This window comes from Octodon degus, unplaced genomic scaffold (assembly GCF_000260255.1).
Source record: "Octodon degus isolate 3935 unplaced genomic scaffold, OctDeg1.0 scaffold00053, whole genome shotgun sequence".
Taxonomy (NCBI): Eukaryota; Metazoa; Chordata; class Mammalia; order Rodentia; family Octodontidae; genus Octodon; species Octodon degus.
The window spans coordinates 12,388,205-12,413,020 of record NW_004524629.1 but is presented as its reverse complement, the minus strand read 5'-3'; the positions used below and the strand labels follow the sequence as shown (position 1 = coordinate 12,413,020).

Below are 24,816 nucleotides of genomic sequence, written 5' to 3'. Positions count from 1 at the left end.
CGTGCCAGGCCAGAGCGCCACCGCAGATACCTCCCAGCCCTGGGCCCACTGGTATGGAAGAACTAACTCAGAGTCCAGAAGAAACTGCCCGAATTCCTTCCTGGCCTTCTAGGCACTACCAGCCAGGTTTGATATCTTGATCGCAGCACTTCTTAACATCACCACACTGGGGACTGTTTCCAACTCATGAGCTTTTTGGGGAAGGAGCCGCATGTAACCCACTGTAATATGTGATATAAACATATCTATTATAATATAAAACTATATTATTAAAATTTGTAAAGAGCTGGGCAGAGGCGCACCTGCTTGGAATTCCAGTCACTTGGGATCCTAAGGCAGAAGGTTTGAGCCTAGGCGATATGAATGGGATCCTGCCTCAGAACCAAAAAAAAAAAAAAAAAAAAAAAAAGAAAGAAAAAAGAAAAAGAAAAATCCACTTTTTTTTTTGGTGCAGGGTCTCACTACCTAGCCCGCATTAGTAGTGATCCTGCTGATTTCTGCCTCCCAAGTGCTGGGATTACAGGTACGCGCCACCACGCCCAGACTCAAAAAATCCACTTCTAACTAATTATATAAAATTATTGTTTACTTTTGGAATATCGGTTTATTTCTTTATAAACTTACCTTAATTTTGTATCGTTAGTTATAAGTACAGCATGCATAGTTTACTCTTTTTTAATTCACTGAGGATGTCATCATGTTTTCATGTTATTACTTAACATAGAATATGTTTTGGTCTCCATTTTACTTATTTAATTGATGATATAGTTAACTATTGGAATCCTGGAATTAGCATCTTATGTATTTTTCTGTGACGTGTTTATAGAAGTTGAGGAGCTGCACAGCTTTGCTGATATAGAGGGTTTGTCAAAATGTTGCTAGCCATGGCCTGGAGGCCCCTCCAAGTGGCCATCACCCAGTGGCCTTCACCACCCAGCACATTTGCCATGGTCTGGGGTGGCCCCTCATCTAAGTGGCCTTAATAACTGAGTTTTTCTCAATAGGCAATGACAGTAAGTAATGCCATAGACACTTCTCAGAGGTGAATTCATATTGTGCCTTGTGCTATGAAGTCAGAATGACGGTTGATCAACTGATATTGTCAAGCAGCACAATACAGTAGTAGTCCAGGAAGCCACTAGCATGGCCATCCCTAGACTCTGCCCTTTAAGCTAAAGTGAGCAGTAATAGTGATGGTCACCATGTAGCGGATCTGCGCTCTGTGTAGGGAGCTGGGCTCACACTTTATATATCAGTATGTGAGGCCTAGTCTCTCAGTAACTTCTTCAGGTGGGTATTGTTTTTGACTTCATTTTATAGGTAATAAGGCTGAGACTCACTTGAGTGAGTGGCCCAAAGCTATGTGGTGGAGCTATAGTTTCTATGTAATACAAATACCCAATCTTTTATTTTTATTATTATTTCTTAATTTTATGTATTTGGTACAGGGTCTCACTATGCAGCTTGGACTCTAGTAATCCTCCTGTTTTAGCCTCCTCAATGCTGGGACTACAGGTGTGTGCTACCTGGTCTTGGTGGCCAGTGGAGTGCACCCAGGGCAGGCTGGCACCAAGAAACCTGGGTTCTTGCACTTGCTTAGGCAGCTCTTAGACCACTGAGCTATCTCCATGGCCTCTAAACACCCAACCTTAAGACAGTTCTGTGGTTCCTTTTCTTATGGATTGGTGTCCTGCTCGGTTGGGATGGTCTTGTGTTGTTCGTCTTCACTTGACCCCTTCCCATCCTAGCGATGCCCCCTGTGGCAGTGCCTCATCAGGAATATGGCTTTTATTCCCTGTGGTCAAGGATCATGCTTTTCTAGCACTTGTGGAGAGAAGAGCTTTGGTCTGTTCCCTAATTTTCTCCTTGGATCCAAATACACTTTTGGAACAAGGGTCTCATTTTGTTGACTTGCTCTTCAATCTGCTCTGGAAGGAGCACTGAGGAAGAGAGCTGTTGGGGCTGTGGTCTGGGCTGTCTCCAGCTCAGGAAGGAAGGGCATCTTTCATTATCCCATCTGTCTTGTGCTGTTTTGTTCTAGAAGTGGCTTCCACCATCCAGTGAAAGCTGTTGTGACATGTAGGTGGTCGGAAACAGGTACCATCGCTGGTTTCTGATTTCTACAGCGTAAGTGGGAGAACTGCCAGTCCTCTTGAGTGAAGGTTTTCAGTTTGCGCTGAAGTGACTCAGTTCCAAATAGGATTTCCATTCCAAACATGTCTTTTGTGATTGCCTTTTAGAGAGTGCTGGAGCAGAACAACTGGACAAAAGCAAGTGTCATCAGGTTTACAGTCGGATTGGTAAAGTTTAACTTGAAGCCTCCTTGCCTGCATGGAAGTGGAGAGATACATATTGCTCACAGAATAAAAGAATGGGCTTCAACCTGCCTTTCCACCTTTCCTACAAGTTCCGCTTGCTGCTGCTTTGTACCTTGTGCCTGACGGTGGTTGGGTGGGCCACCAGTAATTACTTTGTTGGTGCTATTCAAGAGATTCCCAAAGCAAAGGACTTCGTGGCTGGTTTCAGTAAAGCTATTATAGCTTTGGGGAAAGAGGAAACACTTTCCAGTGAAGCATCCCAGAAAAAAGCAGAGCTTGACAATTGTCCTTCAGTGTCTCCGAACCTCAGTAAGTGCTTCTTCTCTCCCTCTCTTTTTGTATCTTTAAAAGTACTATGTAAATCTTTTCTTTAACATGGGTACCAAAATCTGAAGTGTATATACCCAGGAAACCAGCATGTAAATTAAGAAAGAGAATCTTACTACATTTTCCCCAGGACCCTACCCTTCTTTCAGTCACTACCCTGGCTTTAAGACTACCATTCATCATTAGATTCTTTCCTGTTCTTAGTGTTCTAGGACTTGAACCCAGAGCCTCTGCACTGAGCTATATCTTCAGCCCCTTTTTTATTTTTTAACTGAACACAGGGTCTTGCTAAGCCACTAAATTGTCCAGGTTAGGCTCGAACTGGTAATCCTCCTGCCTTAGCCTGGGATTATAGGCATGTGCCACCATGACCAGTTATGCTCTTCGTGTTTTTAACCTTATAAACTAGAAATATACATTCTGGACCCTTGTACTTGGCTTCTATTGTTAAACATTATTCTAGTTACATCTCTTCAGTGTGGTTTTATTTTGTTCACTTTCACTGAAGTATGATACACCACTATGTAAATATACCCAGTTTTATTATCCGGTCACTAACATCCCAGCAGCATACAACAATAGGGCCATTGATTTAGGCCCATGGCTCTGTTTGAGGCATCTCCATCCTCCTAGGATCAGAGAGCTTGCTTTCTCACCATTAGGCATGTGGAAAAATACAAGCCCACTAAGACTGCTAGCATATTCTTGTCTAGAAGTACAGTGTCAGAGGCAGTGTTGAAGTTTTGTGTTTGTATTAATACTAATACAGTGTTAAGTATTATCTTTGATGTTTGTTTCTTAAAATCCCATATTTTAATTTCCCCTTGATGTCTTTCCTTTCAACTTCATTCATGTTCATTGGTATTAGTGGATGGAATACATTTGGGAGGAAAAGACTCCACTCTGTCATTTCTTGTGTGTCTTCCTTCTCCAGGTCAGAGTGCTTGGACTTCTCCACCTCTTCCTTGAGCCTGATTAGTACTGACCTCTTTCCAGATTGCCTTTCCTCAATCCATGTCTGCCTGGTCCATTTGAGTTTTGTTGCTAAAAATGTAGCTTAGACGTCTTCCAGGAAACTCTGGACTGCCCTGCAGAGCTCACCTCCAGCTCCATGTGCCAGACAGTTCTCTTGTTGTGCCTGGGTCACAGTGCCCGGCTCATGTTTGTCTTTCCTCCCCAGGAGACACTGGGTGAGCCGGATGTGCATGGTGTGTTGCTTCCCAGCTTTGCCCTGCTTGCCTCTCCCTGGCTAGCAGCTGTGGCCCCACACATGGAGGGTGCTGCTTGTAGGGTGGCCCTGGGTTCTTCCTAGTATGTGGGTTCCTTAAGTTCCAGAACCTTCTGCAAGGCCAGGATCAGGGTATAGCATGGTTTGGCTCTTTAGAGGGCCTCTCACTGGTAATGTCCTCATGTAGCCTCTCCTTGATGTGCCAGTGTGGGAGTATGCACGTGTGTATACCCCTCTGCACATCCCTAGATTGAGATGGAGATCTTGTGTGTCTTTTTATAAGGATATTAATCCCCACAAGTGTGCTTCACACTGATGGATGACCTTAATCTAATCTAGCAAAGGCCCCACCTCCAAGTACCATCACACTGGGGACTAGGGGTTCAACATATGAATTGAGGGGGGCACAGGCTTTAGTCCTTGCATCTTCCTTCCCAAATGAATCACAGTCTTGTACTGTACTCTTCTTGACATGGAAAGGCTAAATAATTATTCTTGAGTCTATATTCCATTCACAAATCATACAAATCAGGATTATATGTAAACCAATTACATGGGCCCCTTGCTCAAAATCTTCATGATGTATTTAAGCAGTAAATTTCTCCATAAAATATACATGAAGCTGGGTGTGGTGGCGCATGCCTATAATCCCAGCATTCTGGGAGGCTGAGGCAAGAGGACTGCAAATTTGGGCCAGTGCAGGCAAATTAATGATGTAACAAGGGTTTGTCTCCAAATGCATGCTAGTAAATGGGATAGATAGTTAGTAAAGTAAGAGTACAACAAGTGGTGGGGGCTTGAGATAAGCCTCTGGCAACATGGTAAGGCTAATGATGAGTTTTATTGCCTGGCCACGCGGGAAACCATCTTAATGGCCACCCTCATCCCTTGGAAGCAGCTCTTGCAGCGTTCCGTCCATGGAACTCCATTTCCTATTGTTTGTTCTCAGGGTCTGACTGCTGGTTTTAGGACTTGCATACAGACTTCCAGGAAGGTTCTTGTAGGCTGGCTCTCTCATGGATGGACATGGTTTCCTGAATGAGGTGCTGCTGGGTGCTGGAGCCTGATGGAAGCACGATGGCCAGGTTAGGGACTGTCACAGGAAGCAAGGAATGGCGACTTATGTATAGGACTGCTTGGCTGGGAAGGCAATAATACTTTTTGTGAGTAGATTAAAGTTTTATAGTCTGACCAGTACATGTGGAGTTAAGAAGAAAAAAAAAAAATGTGGGGAAACAGCTCAGTTCCCTAACTGAACTCCACCTCCCCTCTTATCAGCATGCCCTATTCATTCCTATTAAAAAGAGAAGGGCAGGTGGCTTCAGCCTGACCTTGGAAGCCTTGCATAGGATTGGGTTCCTTCCTTGGGTTTCATCTCAGGCCACTTCTGGGATCCCAGAGCAAAGGCTTTACTGGAAGTGTCAGTGGGAGACTTGTGGTGCTGCAGATTCCTGCTGGATGAGCTGACTTCTCCTCTACATCTGTCTGGTGCTTTGCCTTCAGGGCCTTGTTCAGGTTCTTGATTCTGTGAATGCTCTTGTTTTTTTTTTTTTTTTTTTTTTTCACAAGCTTGAGACTGGACCCTCTTCTGGAATTTTGAGAAGAAATAGAGGCTTGAGCAAATTTGAGGAGAACCATGGCATGGGGCTGATCTCTGCCGGGCCCCAGGGTCACCAGGGCAGAGTGTATGTCCTACCTGTGGATGGGCTTGGAGCAAGAGCTGATTACCTGGCCACAAGGAAATACTTTTACACACCAGTTATATGTATGCTTTTGCCCCAATAATCTTTGTGACATGAGTTCTGTGGCTGAAGTATAATACATGACTGAATGAGACTGTACTATAAGTAAGGGCTCACCTTCGTAGAGTACTCACTTTCACCCATGTTAGCCTCATAGCACTTAATGTACCTGTTTTTCTCTTGTGATTTGCTCCCTGTGTTTATTGCAGGGGGTCAGAGCAAGCTCATTTTCAAAGCAGATCTCTCTTTGCAAGAAGTACAGGCAAAAAATCCCAAGGTGTCCAGAGGCCGGTATCACCCTGAGGAATGTAAGGCTTTGCAGCGGGTTGCCATCCTCATCCCCCACAGGAACAGAGAGAAGCACCTGATGTACCTGCTGGAACATCTGCACCCCTTTCTGCAGAGGCAGCAGCTGGACTATGGCATCTATGTCATCCATCAGGTGAGCCTGAGCCCTGTGCTCCTCCCTCTGAGGGGCCAGGTCTCCTGACCTTTTGTCTGTCTTGGGTGTAAAGTACCTCAGACCATGATTGAGGAGAGAGTTCTATTAATCTTATCCTTGGAAGGAGTAGAGGAACTTTTGTCCCAGAGTATGGAGTCATGGGACCAAATTCTGTGCAATTTTACCTTGCTAAAATGAGCATCAGCAAGAAGTCTGGTTTTAAAGCCCTGCCTTGTTAGCCAGTACCTGCCCTAAGATTGCCCCATCTCCTGGTGTCCTGGTGCCTCTTTCTACATTTGCCGTGTGCTATGAGCGAGCTGTTGGACTTGACTCTCATTACTGAGTGTAACTGTTCTGTGGAGATCTAGACAGGACTTGGCTGAGTACTGAGTGTTAGCAACCCTTGGGTCCTGGGACTCTGCACATTTCTGCCTTTAATTTTGCTGCTATTAATTAGATCAGGTGTGCTAATGTTTAATTTTCACCTTCTTGATTTGGCTTCCAGAAGCATCATTTTAGCCGGAACACGATGTGACTGTAGGCTGCTTTTATTTATTTTAATTAATTAATTAATCAATCTTGCATTTAGGACAGGGTCTACAGGATCTCACTGCACAGATCGGACTCATAGGGATCCTCCTGTTTGCAGCCTCCCAAGTGCTGGGATTACAAGTGCCAGCCACCACGCCTAGTCTCAATCACCATCTCAGCGCGACCCAGGGGTGGGGCTTAGTACGGCATGCCAGAGATTAAACTCCCAGCTCCTACATCTGCCTAAGCAGGTGCTTTAATCCGCTGAGTTCTGTGGCTCAGCACACAGAAGTTTTTTTTTTTTTTTTTTATTGGGTGCTTTTAGAGAGTTTAGTTCTAAGGTCAGTGGAGTTGGTGATTAAAGATCTCTATTTGGTATTAAAATTTATCAAAGGAAAAATAAGACATCCGTTTAAAATATACATGTCTAAGCTTTCCAGAATCACTCTAGGCCATCCAAATAATGTCCCCTCAAATATTTACAAATTCTGAGAATGCAAACAAAATTATTAACTACTTACTATTGGTTATAGCTGGTAATATTTATTTAAAAAAGCTTTTGAGAACTTTTGACAACTCAGAGGTTTATGTCTGCTGACCTGATGGTAAGCTGGGATTCTTGAAAATCAGGATGCTTATTTAATACATCTTTGCTTGTTTCTTGAAGTGAAATTTTATAATTACTTTGCTTTATCATTACTTTTAACTTCATTGATCACAGCTGTGATTTATTTGGTTCACGTTCTTACTTTAGTTGAAACCCCCAAGGCACAGAACCATTTTTATGAATGGAAGTATATGTTGTTTTCTGTTACTCTTTTTTTTGTTTTTCAAATGTATTTAGTACAGGGTCTACAGGGTTTCACTACACAGATCAGACTCATAGTGATCCTCCTGTTTTCAGCCTCCCAAGCGCTGGGATTATAGGCATGTGCTACAATGCCCAGTCTCAATCACTGGCTCAGTTCACTCCAGGGGAAGGGGACTGTATGGCACTCCAAGGAGCGAGCCCTGGTCCCTGTGTCTGCCTAAGCAGGTGCTTTAATCTGCTGAGCTATCTGGCTGGCCCTATCTTTTACTCTTTTCAGGGAAACTGTGGCCATGTTTGAGAGCTGCCTGCTCTTTCATATGATAAACCATGTATTAAACTTGAATTTGATGGAATTTGGTCCAACTAGCCATGAGAAACATGAGTACTGTAAAATCTTCTGCATGCCATACCTTTGGTTATATTACAAGTCAAATTATGTCCTTTTCTCACCTGGTGACAAATCTCCATTCACAAGGTCACTGTAAGGATTAGTTTCTACCAGTAGTGTTGTAACAGAATTTTTATACAGGGATTTCCAAGAGACTTTAGAATAGCTTAGAAATATTCACAACAATCCTGCCTGCTTAAAGGCCCTAGTCCAATGGGCCTTTCTGGCACACTGTTAGTTACATCTTTTTGAAATTCAGCATCAATTTGTTATAGAGGGTGGGTGCTAACAGAAGCAGTAGAACTGGTTGATACAACTGTACTAATAAGGGGTTTTATAGTTTTACATGGAAAAAGTAAAAGTACCTTCCAAAATTTTGAGGTTTTGAAAAACTTTATTGTGGTAATAACACAACATAAGATATACCTTAATAAAATTTAAGTGTATATTATTTTTGATTATTTAACTTTCTTTTTTCTTTCTTTCTTTCATTTGTTCGTTCTTTCCTTCTTTCCCTCTTTCCCTCCCTCCCTCCCTCCCTCCCTCCCTCCCTCCTTCCTTCCTTCCTTCCTTCCTTCCTTTGTGTGTATGGGGGATTGAACCCAGGGTTTTATACTGAACTATATCCCCAGTCTTTTTCTTTTCTGTTTTCTGAGATAGGATCTCACAAAGTTACCAGCGAGGTTGGGCTAGACCTTTGTTATCCTCCTGTCTCAGTCTCTCAGAGTGCTGGGGTTAGAAGCATGCACCACCATGCTTAACTAAAATTTTAATTGTGGCAAAATACACATAAAATTTACCATCTCAGGCAGTTTTTTTCATTTCGTATTTTTATTTTTTACCATCTTAGCCACATTTAAGTGTGAATATTCACAACAGTGTTAAGAAGATTGTGTAGCCAGTCTTCGGAATATTTTGTTCTTGCTGTTCAGAAATTCTATACTATTAACAACTCTCCAGGCTGAAAAGAGTCTCTTACAGATACAGATCATAAGTATGTATGAAGAATAAAGGAAAAAAGGCCTTTTATCATCCTCCCATTTCTTCTCTCAGATCTCAAATGTGTTAACACAAAGAATAGCAACTCCTTAGAGTGGAATGGCAGGACAGCTTAGCACAGGGACTCCTCACACTCTGATTTCTGTTGTCTACAGGCTGGAGCTAAAAAGTTTAATCGAGCCAAACTCTTGAATGTGGGTTATCTCGAAGCTCTCAAGGAAGAGAACTGGGACTGCTTCATATTCCATGATGTGGACCTGGTACCAGAGAATGACTTCAACCTTTACATGTGTGAAGACCAGCCCAAGCACCTGGTGGTTGGCAGGAACAGCACTGGGTACAGGTGAGGTGGCTTAGACTGTGGCCTCTGGTGCCCAAGGCTGCGTGGGACATGGTGTCCAGGTTGTCATAGGAGTGAGAAGTAGGAAAAAATGTTCCATGGTTTTCTTAAAATGCCAAACAGAAATAAGAAAATGTAGCAGGGAAGAGAAGTTCTCTAACAATTTGACAGAGGTTCATACAAGGAAAATAACACAAGAAAGAACATTATCCACATTGCAAATGGCAGCCAGCTCATGGCCCATGTCAGGGACTTTGACAAGCTGTCCCACGTGAGCACAACCTGCCTGACAGATTGGTCTATCCCAACTCCCTCTCTAGGAGGCAATAAAATGGTATCCTTTAGGATAACTTTGCTATAAAGCCCCTTTTTCCAGTCTGCAGCCTCTTTCCAGAGTTCTGGGGCAACCAAGAGGGGTGTAGCTGTCTGCTGGATAGTCTGCTCAGGCATCAGGACACCCAGGACAAGTTTGTTCCTCTCAGAGCCAGCAGGGGAAGTACTGGGTACCAGCCTGCCTTCATGGCTCTATCTTACACTAGCTCCTAGTTGTGCACGATCGAGGGGAGATGGTGACCAAGACAGTGTCTTCATAAGGGGCACTGTGTGTGTCTGTGTGTGCACATATGCCTGCCAGCGTCCCCCCAGCCCTGTCCTGCATGCTAACTGGTGCTCACTAGACTTGGGGCCATGGGACCAGTGTGACCAGGCAGAGGAGTGCCCTGGTGAATGCCAGTGAAGCCCCATTCACATTGTACCTCTGCAAATATACCTGTAAGCACTTAGTGAGGAGGGAGGAGGGAGAGGGCCAGATGGAGAGACAGAGAGGTGTATGGAAGAGTTTGAGGGAGATCTGTAAGACTGCAACATACAGTCCCACCACTGTGCATTCTGTGTGAGTATGAAATGAAATCTGTGTTCGTGCCTCATTGGTCCTGGCTTGCATATTGCTCTTGCAGTGTGTCGTTTTCTCCCTTGGGGTTATTTAAGATAATTCTTGAGTACTATGAACTTTGACTTTTGCCTTGGATACTGACTTGAAACCCACTCTCTGTGTAAACAGTAGGACAGAAACAAACACAGCACCTAGAACAAGCTGTGATGGGTGAGAGCGCAGTCCTTAAGGGCATCCAGGGAAGTGTGGGAAGATGTTAGTAGGGAGGTCGCCCTTGCATCTGGCGAAATCCATGGCATTCCCATCAGAGCTCCCAGGAGAGTTCCAGGCCTGTGAGAGACCCAGCCTGTGCTGATGCATTGGTATCCCAGAGTGAATGTCTGGGAGAAGCAAGTGATGAGGCTGTGCTTGATCTGATAAGAAGTTTGGATTTCTTGCAGAAGGGGCCAGGAACATGGTTCCAGCTGGGGAATGACAGGAGGCAGTTCCATTCAGCTGGTATGTGCAGAATTGGGTGGAGCAAGTCGGGCTGAGGCTGAGGCAATGGATGCCACATGCCTGAGTCAGGGCAGGGGCTGTGGGCTGGAGGGCAGGGAGAGAATCACAAGTGTTTCTCTTTGAGGGAACATGATTTTTGGCTCAGAATCTTATCATCTAGTGGTTTTGTTTTCTGGGTATTTTTGAGCCACATCTGCATTGAAGCAAACACCATACCATGGCCAGGTACCTTTTCTCAGAAGCAGTAACGATCTTCTCATTGATTATGTAAAATTAATAAAATGTCATAGAACATCTGTACTTCAGCCACTTTCCAAGATCAACTTTCCATTAAATTTTCTTAAACTTTCCATTGCCAGGTACTTTCTGCACCATCACACATGGTTGTTGAATGAAAAGCTGATATTCTCGGTTGTATCTGTTTTAATTACTTTTCTGCAGTACCGGATACCTATAAGTGAAGAGAGGGACCGTTTACTTCTGCTCCTAGTTTGTAGAGGTTTTGGTCCATACTTGGCTGTCTCCAAGGCAAGGCAGCCTGGCAGAGGGGCACCACAGAGGAGAAATAGTCCATGGTAAAGTAGTCAGGAGAAAGCAGAGCAGCAGGAGCAAGCAGAAAGCAGTGGCCCCAAGCCTGCCTGCCAGCTTTTCATTTATATTCCATCCAGGCTATAAGTCTATTGATGGATGTCACTGATACTGAGGGTGGGGCTTCCATTGCCCATCCTCTTAATCCCAGCATCACACCCTTAATTCACATTCACACATTGTAACCTGGCCATCTTCAAAACTCCCTGCCTATGACTATGAGGCCTTGTGGGGACATCAAGATACAAATCCTAACAGTATCTTTGTATTAAGCTGAAGATTAGAAAGTTTTGTTCTTGGGTGTTCCTGTTAGGAAGTGATTTTAGTTTGTCCTTTGCTGTCACCATTGTGGGTGCTACATAGGCTAATGAAACAGTCCTTGCATGAATCTTGTAGTTCTAACTTGCTAATGCATATAGTCTGCTATTTCTTTTACAATGAGACATGAGAAGGTCTTTGTTTCCTCTGAGTAACTGACAGGTCTTCTTAATGTGAATTGGCTGATTGAATGTGTCTTGCTTTCTGATCTGGATCCAACAAGCACTGAGCCAAAACTCTCTTACTAGCAGATCAGAGTGCCAGTGTATTTTCTACCTTCATCTTCTATTCTGATTAAGTTTTCTCTGTTTCTTGTTTGCCATTTCTATTGATCTGTTTTCCAGTATGTGTCGTGTAGGCTACTCCGCTTTAATGGCTGGGGAGAGCTACGGAAAGTATTGTCACAGGTTCCCTCTCACCGGTGGCTGGCAAGTTCAGGTGCAGGCAGCCCCTTGCTGGTAACTGTGTGGCACTGTCCCACCACAGAGCATGGCTTTGCTGTCAGAGCAGCTGATGAGTATAAGTGCAAGAGATGTTTTCAGTTGCCACATATGTAGGGGAAAGAAGGTAAAGTGACAAGCTGCGTGTGTCTAGGGGCTGACTAAACCAGAAGTAAATCTTAATTATTATGGTCTGTAGGCCAGTGCTAAAGCTCCAGGTACACCTGTGCAGGTTTTACTTGAGTTCCTTTGACACCGCTTGCTTTGGACAGGACACTACTGTTATTTTATAAGTGTACCTCACCCCAGGCCGATAGGCCTTTAAAAATACATAAGCCGGATCCAGGGACAATTAAATATTTATACTTTTCCAGGTAGGAGCAAAATCCAAAAGCAAAGATGGTCAATAAATGTGGAGATAGCTGCCACATACCAGGCAACTGGGAACCAGGAGTTCCTTAACTGTTAAGGCCCCAGCCTCGCGTCTTGTTATTCCCTACTCCAGCAAAGCTGGTCTCCAGTGGTCTTCTCACAGCCCTGTGCTTTTTATCACCAGAGTCTGGGCTACCAGGAGAGCACCTATTTTTCTGTTTCTCTGAATCCTTCTAGGCCCCGCTTCTCCCTACATGGTAGCAACTCCTTTGTCATACCCTGGGGAAGACTGCCTATCTTGTTCGATCATGACCTCCCGGAGACCAGGGACTCAGCCAAGGGTCTGTGCATGCTGATAATGGGAGCAGTGGAGCCTTCCGAACTCCCAGCCTGGTTCTCTGTGGAGCCTGCTCATTAGTGCTTGGCTGGTTGTGTCTGGGTAGTGGTTTTACTCGTGGATCCTGATGAAGCTGCTTTCCTGGGTAGTTAAGAACCCCTCCCTGTCAAACAGTCTGATAACAGTGGCTGTAAGCTACTCCTACTAGGTGCCTTGGTTGGTGATAGCCGCCTTCTAAGTGCTTTACTTCTCTTTGTTTAAAGTTATAAAGATGCCATTTCCCCAAATTTTAGGTTAGAGGTATATAACGAAATCCGTTTATATTATGGGCCAAAAGGGTTTCCATCCATACCCAGAACATAGAAATAAGCAGCTGAACTACAGGTTAGCTTTTTGGATATGACTTGTTAGATGGTAATGGTCTACATGTTTATCTTTCTTTTTCATGTTTCTTGTTATGTGGAGAACAGCAGTGTGTAATTGGTCCTGGAATACTTTGAATTAAGCTTTAATTAAGATTAGAAGGGGCCGGGGAGATGGCTCAGTGGAATAAGCACTTCCCTGGCAAGTGCAAGGGCCTGGGTTCAATCCCTGCTTCTGAAAAAAAAAAAAAAAAAAAAAAGATTGGTGATCCTAAATATTCTCATCTCTTTTCCTGTTATTTCAGTTGGTTCTACAGGATTTAACCCCATGGCTCTACCGTTTGAGCTCTTCTCTTCTCATCCACCAGATTGTTTTTGAGTGATTTCTCCTATTCTTGTGTGTCTCAAGTATAATCTGTTGCTGGCTTATTTCCAAACCATCGTCTGTAGTTGCTCTTATGAGCTTCTCTGTATTCTTTTCCTACTGAGAAAGCTCCAGGAGAAAAATCTCAAATTGAACTTAACACATGGTTTTCTGTGTTCCTCTCAAAAACAAATTATTGGCCTGGGGAGATGGCTCAGTAGAATAAGGACTTGCCTGGCAAGCATAGGGTCCAGTGTTCAATCCCTGGTACCGCCAAAAAAAAAAAAAAAAAAAAGTTTGTCTTTCTCAAAACCAAATTATCATTCTGTATACTGCATATAAATGGCACAATTGTCTAATTGCTCAATCCAAAAACCTCAGGAGTGGTGGCTGGGTTTTCTAGGAAGTGGACTCTAAGAAAGATTTGCCGTGAGTGTACCTACAGAGCACACCAGGGGCTTTCTGTTCCTCTGGAGCCTTCGTTTCCCTAAAGAGTGAATGTTAAGGAGCAATGTGTTCACCATGACATTCATTCCCACTGAATCTGGCTGCAACTTCTGGAGCCTTCTTAACCTGTCCTCCTGGCAACTGTCACCATTGGCTGGGTTGGTACATAAGGTGAAGTCAGTCACCCAGATCTGATGCTGTGGTGCTCATCCACACCTCTGCACCTAATCATTGCTAATACCACCTGGGTGGCCACTGGGCCAGTGAGCAGAGGTGAGCATTGCCTGGACAGAGGAACAAAGGCAAGACATTGGGCCAGGGGCTCTGGGAGGTAAACGTCAGGCAGTGGAGAGTGTGTGGAAGTCATGGTTCTGCAGTGTTCTAAAGCGCCTGCCCCCAGATCAGAGACCTCTGAAGAGTGCGTGCAGAAGAAAAGGGCTTTGCCTTGATGTTCTTACCTTTTTTCTCTTCTCTTCTGCTCCAGGTTACGTTATAGTGGATATTTTGGGGGTGTTACTGCCCTAACCAGAGAGCAGTTTTTCAAGGTGAATGGATTCTCTAACAACTACTGGGGATGGGGAGGCGAAGACGATGACCTCAGACTCAGGTGAACAAAAGAGAAAGGTTCCTTCACAGGGCTCTGCTATTAGTGGTGGCTCTGGAAACCGGTGTTAATGTATAGTCCCTGTAGGCACCAGCCTGGTGGGTCCCAAGGGGGCAGAGTATGAAGGAAGAGACCCAAATTATTGTTCAGCAGGGGTCGTTTAGAAGTGATGGGAGGCTTTCTGTTCCTGTATTTGGAGTGCAAAAGTTTTGGTAGAAGCCTCTGAGGCTCATCAGTGGGGAGGATTTGCCAAGGTAAGGTCTCACCCGTAGATGAGGAACTCCAGGCCGTGCCTCAGGGTACCTGTGAACCTGACACAGAGAAGGGACTATTAAAGCCTGATGCTTTTTCTCAGACCCAGAGACCCTGGCACTATGCCCAGCATGGTTTTCAGAGCAGATAATGGCAGCAGCCTCTGAGGACATCCTTTCCCACCTGCTGTGGAGGCAGCTGCTGGCCAGGCTCTCGGCTTTACCTCAGATTCACCAGGACTGCTTTCTGCTTTGGAGGGCTTAAGGGTATATGGCCAGAATGTCTGGCCTCCTCCCTCAACCTCTTCCCCTGAACTTGGGCTGGGGGGCATGGCAGATGGTTACAGGTACCCCAGCTCCCAGAAATCAGTCATTATTTAAGAGCCTACTGCTGGTATGATAGACATGGAATCACTGGATCTTCCCAGCTGCCCGGAAACTTCTCCCTTCCTCCTGTTGGTACCTCTTGCCAAGGAAATTTCTAAGCAGGGGTTTTCAGTGAGCCTCATGTTCAACTATCAGAAGTTTCCAATTGCTTTGGTGTGAAGAAGTCAAATGTTCCATGCTGGTCTTGTTACCAAGCCTAAGCTGAGAGGCTCTGGAGTGTTTCTGGCAGGAGAGGGTAGCTTTCCCTGACCGATGGCTTCACATGACCAGCCAAGCAGCAGCCTCTGTGACCACGGCTTATGAACTGGACACAGGTTGCCTGCTCCATTGGTTTCAGGAAGGAGCAACAAGGGCTTGAGGTAACCAGCACCCACCTCCTCCCCCAAATCCACCTCATTGCCCAGGTGGGATGGTTAGTAGACTTGTGCATTATCTGTTTTCACTCTTATCCTGCTACTCCTGAGCTTCAAGGTAGAGGGGAGCCCCAAGCTTTAGTTTTATTTGATAAGAACAGCAGAGCCTTCCAGATGATTTTCAGCGAATGTTCTGGCTGTCAGAATGATTTGGCCATGAAAGTTGATTGAGATTCACTGACTGATGTTACCTCCCCACTTCCTGGCTGTCGTTTAAAGTACTTCTGTTTGCAAGCATGCGCCTTGTGACTTAGGTAATACTTGAGTCTTTCAAAGCAACTCTGTGTCTCCATTGACGTTCTACAGATGTGGAGAATGAGATTGCAACAGTGAACTGACTTACTGAGGTTATAAACAAGAGCCTAGATAGAGTTGAACCCACATCTGAGGCTTTAAAGCTCATAACCCCAAATAAATAATCCTTTCTTTGCTAAAAAAAAAGGCAGTGCTAAGTACATTAGAGATCCTAAGAGATTTGACTGTTATATTCCTCAGCATGTATTCAAATACTAGATATATTATCAGGTATTTTAAAAGTGACTATATACTGCTTCTCAGCCTTTTGGCTAAGATCAAATGTAATATCTGTTCTTATTAGTTCAAAAAGTGACTATCAATTGACACATCCCTATGGCACTTAAGTTGTAAATGATAAATGTGATTCTTTTATGGGTTTATTGCCTGAGGTCTCACCAGTATAAGAGAGTCTCAACTTTTATGATTTTTTTTTTCATTTTCTTTTTTGATACCCAAGCAAAGTGAGGGTGTGCGAGCTTTTGCAGGTGATTCTTTTTAAGTGCCCACTGTTAGGTAAGTGGAATAGATTCAGTTTTTAATCTCTTCTGATGTTTTTCTAGGGTTCAGCTTCACCGAATGAAAATATCCAGGCCAAAGCCTGAAGTGGGTAAATACACAATGATTTTCCACACTAGAGACAGAGGCAACGAGGTGAACATGGAAAGGTAAGGCCCTGGGTTCGAGTGTCTGGCAACTTGCCACCTAGACCCTACTGTCAGTTGTGCTGAATTGCATCAGATACGTAAATTGCTTTTATTGAAAGCTTTTTATGAAAGAAAACTTCAAAGGGCAACAAATAGTGCGTGAGAGAGTAGTGCATGGACACTGCCTTGTCTTCCTTCTTTTCTGCCCTGCTAGATTATTTAGCAATAAATAAAAAATGCCATAAATCTTCTATGGAAATCCTTGAGTATGAACCATTAATATGTAAGAACTCTTCTGAGAAGAACTGGAGTTCCATTATTATACCTGACATAAAATTTCAACCCTTCCTCAATATCATTAGCTGTCGGACTTCCCTGATTATCTCATAAGTGCTTTAAAAACAGAACAGTTGGTTTGCTCAGATGAGTATATAGATGGGGTCTGCCCTACATCTGGATGACCTTTTTAAATCTAAACACTCCCCCGGCCCTTTTTCCCTCACAATTTACTTGATAACCACACCAGGTCATTTGTTCAATAGAATTTCTTGCCTTATGAATGTTTGCCAATTGCATCCTGGTAGTATGATTAAATGTCTTACCATGACTTTTCTGAAAGTTGTTTTATAAAATGGGAGTTGATTTCTGCAAGCTTAAGCGGGTTCTGGGTATTGTCTTTGGGCAGAAACACTTCAACGATGTTGTTGTTTCCCTCCTCTTGTGTCACCACAGGAGCAGTTACTGTCTGAGAGTGTATCTGTTGAGGTGCTCAGGTAAATCTGGGGGTTCAGGTGTTGTCAGCCTGATCCACTCATCATGAGATTCCTCATCTGTTTTTCACCTAATGATGTTTAGCACTCACTGATGCTCTTTATCTAACATTTATTAATCATCCATACATGTATTATTTAATGACAGTTAATTCTGTCATTACTTCTTTGCTCATTATATTTTTTCTGCACAAAGAAGAATCTGTCCCTTTTTTCCATTCTTGAATACCCTAGGGTGTAGTTTTCATCAGAAAGGGAGGGTAAAGGGAAAGAATCAAGCACTGATTTGTCATTTTTCAGAATAATGAGCCAGTGTTGCCTGGCATCTTTCAGGATGTAGTTAATGCTCTCTTTGATACTCATGTTGTCTCATCTTTGGCCAATGGAACCTTCTCGTTGGCTCCTGAATCCTTTCAACATAGCCACAGTAGTCTTTGAGAGCTTCCTGTCATATGCTCTGGCCCCAGGAATTGGCCCCTTTACTGAGCAGTTCTGGAAGATAAGCCAGTTTTTTTCTGTGGCTCTAATTAAAGAATATTTCTTTGTTCTGAGTTTTCCTCTGAATTTTTCGACAGTAATGAAGAGCTTAGAGCTTCTTTGTGAAGAGTCTGACATCCCAACAAACAGCTCTTTTCTGTTTTTGCAATCTTTGTCTATAAGCGTGCTTTTCTATCTTTAAATTTTAAAAATCCTTGAATAATTACAAAAGAATACTTACAAATTATAGGAGGGCGATTCTTTTTTTTTTTTTTTTTTTTTTTTTTTTGGTGGTACTGGAGATTGAACCCAGGACCCCGCACTTGCCAGGCAAGAGGAGGGCGATTCTTGATATGCCATCCCCCATGGGTGTTCATGACCCATGTGGCCTCCTTAAACCCATTTCCTCCCCTCCTATCCCACTCTGCTCCAGGTCACACTTTCCTGATTTTTTGTAATAAATATGTATGATAATAATTGTTTTTATTGTTTCTTATTTTCCCTTATATTTGAATCCCTAGACAAAAGAGTGCTTAGTTTTGCATGTTTCAACTTGATGTAAGTGCAGTCACACTGCGCCTTGTCCTCTGGCATTATTTAGCTTATGCTTCTCCTCTGGCATTATGCTTCCTCGAGCCATCAGTGTTTTCACTGCTCAGATCCCAGAGACCTGTTCCTTTCAGGGCTCCCTCCTCTGCACACTTTCCTTGCTGCCCGTGCTTTGGTGACATACCAATGCATCCTGACCATGTGTGCGTCTGGGTGCCTTGCCTGTGTCTCTCCGCTGAAGCGTCTCACCTTCTTCACCTAGTGACTTTGGTTTCTTCTAAGCCTAACTGGAATTGACCTATTCTTTTGGCCTTCCAGCCTCCCCCAGGGCCTTTCATTCATCCTTTTCTATATACAACCTCAAGGTTTTTTAGACTCTTGTTAAAGCTGTGTGTGCTCCCACCTGCACACGCAGAACTCCCCTGACAGTGCTGGAGGGTTCAGAGATCCCCTGAAACCCACCCAAGGAGCTAGAAGTGGCAGGTGACATCCGTCCTGTTGTATCAGGCTACTTGGCCTTCCTCCGACCTGCAGCTGGGGACACTGATGATGATGACTCTCACCATTGTTCCCCACAATTGATCTTACATGGACACATGAGCACACACCTGCTATTACTGTCTATTACATGCAGTGGAGAAAGCAAGTGATTATTTTGCTGTAAGAAACCCAACAGATGCAATAATTTATAACATTTGTATACTTAATTTATATACTTTTGTTCCACTTTGGGGCGAGGCGAAAAGCAAAGGAGGCATACACAGATCCTTGTTTTGTCATTCACACTTGCTTTTTTTTTTTTTTTTTTAATATTTAGGATGAAGCTCTTGCACCAGGTGTCACGGGTCTGGAGAACAGATGGCTTGACGAGTTGCAATTATAAATTATTGTCCGTGGAACACAATCCTTTATATATCAACATCACAGTAGATTTCTGGGTTGGTGCGTGACCCTGAATCTTTTGGCATTTGAAGAGCTGATTGCAATAATTTTGGCCTAGAGATGTTTCCTAGTAACACACATTAAGAACTTGGTACAGCCAATTACTGAGATGAATGTTTCCTTTTTGTATTTTCTTAGCCGAGCTCCTGGTGATATGGAATGTAAAACCATTGTAACGATACAGGTTTCTTAGTTGTTTTGATCATTTAGGGTTAAATATTGTAATAGATACTTGAAGGACAGTATAAAAAGACTTGGAAGATATCATGATGGCTACCTGAAAACTCTGGTTGGAAGAGAGTATTTTAAGTTTGAAGTGATGCATTATGACATAAAAACTCATAGGAAACCAGATTGCTGAATGTCTCAGAGAACTGGAATTGTTCTCCTCCAAGCAAAAAAGGTACGAAGATGTAATTTCCGTTATTCATTTATCCTGCATGGGGATCTGTGAAATGTTGACCCTGCGTGAGAAGGAAGAGAAAGCTGTGGAAGACGCTGTGAATTTAGGAATGAAGAGGTGGAGGGGGCAGGAGTGAGATGAGCTGCCTCTGTGCCGTGCTGGTCTATGGCTGTGGATGCCACCTGCCCAGATGCACTTTCCAGGAATCACCCAGCCAACAGCGCATCAGCTACTAGTTTTTAAAGCATTTTATACCATGATTTTATACATGTAGGATATGATGTAGCAGTTTACAGATTACATAATAACTAATGATACATCTAGAAAGTACCTCTGTAGTAAAATATGAAAAAGCATCAGGTATTCAGTCTTGTTTTTTTACTGTCATCGGAGGCTACAGGTGTATTCATTTCAACACCCACTATTTCAAACAGCTTAAAAATAGAACAAATAAATTTAAAACCTCCCTCTTTCATCCTCTGTTCCTTTCCCTTTGCTTCTGTGTGACTTCCTGCATCACTAGCCCCAGGAGGTTACTCTGCCTCTTGTTCCTGGGATTTCTCCACCTTGTTGTTCCCTCCATCCTTTTGGGCCACCTCCCTTCCCATAATCAACAGTAGGAACAGCAGGGTGACCTTGGGGGTGCACCTAGTTTGGACATGGGACAGACAGGAGTGGGGCTGGCTGTTGGGGGAACCTGGGGTTGGAAACTTGATTTGGGATGGTGGTGGGGCCGTGGCACTGACTTGGGCAGTGGTAGTGTTTTGGGAGAGAAGCCACCAGTCCTTTGAGCTTCTTGGGGAAGTGGAAGGGCATCTGGGTGAGAATTAAAGGAAGGTCATTGGAGCCATTCTATTACTGCATTGGAGCAGCAGTACACATGTTCTGTTTACTTGGGAGAATGAATGGACACATCAATGAGGTAGGAATGGATGTTCTTAAGTGAGTATTATAAGGTACCTGCGTCCCAGGAGCCCTCAAGCCAGTGTCATCACATGGTTCCCTCCCTTAATAAAACCTTAATATAAGCCTTAATATGAATGGTGCCAGCCAATCAGGGCAAACAAAAGAGGGAAGGGACAGGTTAGAAGCATCCAAGAAAAACAAGTAACAGTCACCACCCAAGTGGAGAAGGAGAATTTGAAAGGAAAATACATTTTATAGCTACAATGACTTTATCTAAGGGCTAGCTTGGTTTATATTTCTTTCAGGCCAGGGAGTAAACAATAAAAATCTTTATTGAGCAAAACAGTACTAATTGTTGCCCCCCCCCCACCAACCTCTAAAGGAGTGCCATTCTCAGCAGACTTGTGAACAAGGGATAGTAAAGGGAGCCTTCCTCTCTCCTTCCCCCTCTTTTCTGAAGAACTTTTCTCTGGCACTATTCTGCCCCATTCCCTTAATTATTAAGGTGTTAAGAGCCTGCAATGCAGAGGCAGTGTGTTCCGTCTGGCTGGGGAGAACAATGGAATGTAATGAAGTGTGCAGAGAATTTGAGGACTTGTATTTGGGAACCCGGTTTCTCAGTGGAAGTATATAGCTAATGCCATGTGAAAACTCCACAATTTTGCTTATTGTTTATTAATAAGTTGCACATTTAAAAAAATGTTGGAAACTACTGAATGATGCCTTTTCCTTTTCTTCAGAAAAGTTTGGTTTCACCCAAGAGAATGACTTATAAAACTTCTTCAGGTGGAAGATAGTTTTTTAAGAACTTTATGCCACCTGTGCCACTTGACTGGTGGTGGTGGTGGTGGTGGGATGTTCCCACTCATTGGCTGGCTGGCTGGTGCCTGTGGCACCTGCGCAGTAGTTGTCTCCACCCTTCTTGTTCTCACAGCTGGGCTGTGGAGTTTTGCTTCAAAGGAGCTGTGCTGATCCTAGTTCCTACCTTTTATGGTTTTTTTCATAGTTAATTGCACAAAGAAGCATTTTCCATATTGTGGAGGTGCTTTTGTGGGCTATGATTATACACGGGTGGAGATGATTTGGACATCATAATCACCCATCACAAAATTCTGCTAAAGTTTTTATTGCTTTTTTCCTCACTTGTGCTAGCACTCATTTTTACGGTGCTTTATGGATTGTAACATTTCTCTGCACAGTTTGTGAACACTGAAGACGCTTGAGATAAGAGGCACAGATGAGGAAGTGGAGCGTCAGGACAGATGGGTTATTGCCGGAAGTCCCACAGCTGGTAAATGGAGCACCATGGCCAAACTCAGGTCTTTTGATGTCCAGCCTGTTCTATCATGGTGTCTCCATAAGCTGCTTGTTTGAGGTGGTTTTCTTGGGTTTATATCCCTGTCCTCGCTTCTACAGAGGTTTAGTATCTTCAGGACCCTAAGAAGTCCACTCAGGTCCTCATCTGGTCTCTTCCAACTTGTTTCCAGACTCCCTTCCTACTTAATCTCTCTGTAGCTCCTTTGATTTCATGTAAGTCCCAGGTCAGTAATTTCCTTGGGAGCCCCACAGTGCTTTGTGAGTGGACTCTTGGGGGAATGGATGACTTTTCTGCTATACGTGAAGATTCTCACTGCATCTAACTCCCTGTCAAGAACCGTTAACCTGTCCTACATGATGGAACATATTTAGGTTCATGTGTAAGTTTTTCACTCAAATATTTTAAAGTGTTGCCACTGTGTGTGTGTGTGTGTGTGTGTGTGTGTGTGTGTAGTTGTCTTATACCTGCTGAGAGGGTATGATAGGACCCAAAGTGTACAAATGGGAGTGTCTCCTCAGTTCTACCCCCAGAAAGCACATCTGTGTAGGTAAATGCTCCATTGTTCTACTGACAGTTGAGAATTCAACAACCTCTGAGGGTCCATATAGGAAAGGAAAAGAAGGAGCAAATGGGAATGTGTGTGTGTGTGTGTGTGTGTGTGTGTGTGTGTGTGTGTTTGCCACTTAGAAGAGAGGTTGGTGATGGGTAGGGCATAAAATAATTAAATCTGGGCCTGAGAGATAGTTCAGCAGTCTAAGTGCCTGCCTGGCATATTCAAGGACTTGGGTTTGATCCCTGGTACTGTCTGCTGTGCTGGCCTGCACTCAGCCATCTTCTGAAACTGGGTGTGGTGGTGCACACCTGTAATCCCAGCACTGGGGAAGCTGAGACAGGAGGATCACTATGAGTCTGAGCTTCATACTGAGACCCTGTACCAAATATATGAATTTAAAAAATTGAATCCTTGCTGTGTATCATTTTTCCTGTCTTGAAATTTTCTAATTTTAACTGTCTAATAGGTGTGTGTGTGTGTGTGTGTGTGTGTGTGCATGCACACGTGTGCTGCAAAGAGAAAATAGATTCAAGTTAACTTAAAGTTGGTAATAGGAGGAAGTGAGGTTTGCATCTGATCTCTCTTGACATGAATATTGTGCCAACCCCCTCAGATATTATAGTTTAAGGGAAATGAATTTCCCTGCAAAGACAGCAAGGGCAGAATCACATTTTATTGCAGAGATTTTAGAACCAATATAGAGAACTTGAGATCTATTCATTAAGATGCCTTATCTTGATGACTTCAATTCTGCTATCAATCATAAGTTTTCCTGGAAAGTAATTACTCATAGCTATTGTTTGATGCCCAGTAAATTTGAACCCATGTAAGGGTCATTAAGGTTATTACAATAAACCAAAGCAAGATAGCATGAGATGGTATGTTCCCATGGGTTGGGGCCAATGGATTTATGGTGCATCTACCTGTCAGGTATCTTAAAGATTATTAGCCGTGCTGATTCTCACTTCACATAGCTTACTGATCCTCTCAGTTCTGTGTGGGGATAGATCCATTTTTTTCTAAAGAAAGCTCCAAGAAAGTAAGCAGCTTTTCAAAGTTATGTAGAGCCAGGATCTAAGGAAATAGTGTCTGTTCGGTACTAGATGCTGCAGAAAGCCAGGGCAAGGCTGTGACTGGGGATCTTACTAAGTTCATACCCATTTGGAGCAGAATTTGCACCTGGGAATGATGATCCCAAGGCTCTAGGTAGGAAGGTAATTGGGGATGGAGAAGCCCTTTCTCTGTAGGAAATTAGATAATATGACTTGAGCAGCCGCTGGGCCATCTGACCTCACAACATCTCTTGCCTGCTACTATCAAGAAAAACCCAACAAAGATTGAGGGGTTGGAGGTGGGTTGTCACTTAGCATGAATTCATTTTCAAAGGCTTTACAGAGATCTAGTCACAGGGAGAAGGAAGGGAATTTTGTAAGCAGAGAGCATTATGGAGCATGAAGCTCTGGGAGAGAGGGCAGCTGTGGGATGGGGGCGGGAATTAGTTAAGAGCATGCGGGCACTGGGACACCTGGCTAGTGTGAAAGCAGAAGGCACCAGATGTGTGCGGGAGTGTGAAACGACCAAGCTCCCGCCCTCTCCAGAAGGACCACAAGAGAGCATTCTCACCCAAGTGCTGGGGCCATGTCTCCTCATAGGCCAAGGCACCTTGATCCTGGAGAGACAAGGTGAGGCCAGGCTGGCGGAAGCTGCTTTGGCCACCTACGTTGAGGACTGCGGATCATGCTCCTGCCCCTGCTTGGCCACCAGTGCCTCTGGGCAATGTGCCCTCCACTCTTCCTCAGCCCTCTTCTGCCCAAGCTCAGCCTTGTATACAGAAGCTGGTGGGGCATGGGCGGGGGTGCTGTGTTTTTACTGGCTGTCCTCCAGATCAAGCACATTTTCTTCATTGGGCCATTGATGGCAGAGGTGTTTGCACTGCCTCTGAGAGCAGGAGGAAAATCATTTTCCAGGGCAAGTGCGACAGGAGTGGAAGGTAAGAGCAAACAAGATTCCCATCATTGTACTGGGCAGCAGGGTGAGGCAGCATCCCACGGGAAGCCACACCCAGTACCTGCAGTTTTTCTTCTTCAATTTCAGTCCCACAAACTGGGTTCTCCTGTTGGAAAATCCATGCTGTTAGACTCATGCAGGAGCAGGCATGACACTGGTAAAGACAAGAGTATAAACATATTTTAAAACCCTCTTTATTTATAAGAGTAAGCAAGCAAATGTTGAGTTAGAACTTCTTTTGGAATCTAAAGAAGAAACAGTCTAGAAGAGAAATATTTTGAAGCAAACAAAAATCTCCATAAGTCACTCATTTTAAAGACTGGTGTACATGTTGGTTATTTGAAAGATGTTTCACATCAAGACAATTCAGGACAAAGACTGAATAAATATATAATAGGTTCCTCTTGTGTACCCAAGTACACATATCTTTTCATTTTCTTTTTCTGTGGTACTGGGGATTGAACCAAGGCCCTTTGCATGAAGCTGTATCCCCTGACCTTTTTATTTTATTTTGAGAAATGATGTCCTTAATTTCCCTTTCTTTCTTTCTT

At 43.8% G+C, this 24,816-nt stretch overlaps 1 protein-coding gene and 1 pseudogene across 1 annotated transcript; both read left to right on the top strand.

Moving 5' to 3' along the window:
- On the top strand, positions 1–20,225 carry B4galt4 (beta-1,4-galactosyltransferase 4). The gene is made up of 8 exons (XM_004633321.2): positions 1–126; positions 2,042–2,127; positions 2,241–2,627; positions 5,825–6,057; positions 8,942–9,129; positions 14,229–14,351; positions 16,257–16,361; positions 18,954–20,225. The coding sequence occupies exons 3-8, from the start codon at positions 2,372–2,374 to the stop codon at positions 19,084–19,086; spliced, it is 1,038 nt and encodes a 345-aa protein (XP_004633378.1). The 5' UTR covers positions 1–126; positions 2,042–2,127; positions 2,241–2,371; the 3' UTR covers positions 19,087–20,225.
- Positions 15,946–16,116, top strand: LOC111817292 (annotated as a pseudogene).
- Positions 20,226–24,816: the final 4,591 nt, after the last annotated feature.

Coding starts and splice junctions, on each gene's coding strand:
- B4galt4 (XM_004633321.2), top strand. CDS start 2,372: ATGGGCTTCAACCTGCCTTTCCACCTTTCCTACAAGTTCCGCTTGCTG. Junction 2,628..5,824: donor TTCAGTGTCTCCGAACCTCA/GTAAGTGCTTCT, acceptor TGTTTATTGCAG/GGGGTCAGAGCAAGCTCATT. Junction 9,130..14,228: donor AGGAACAGCACTGGGTACAG/GTGAGGTGGCTT, acceptor CTTCTGCTCCAG/GTTACGTTATAGTGGATATT.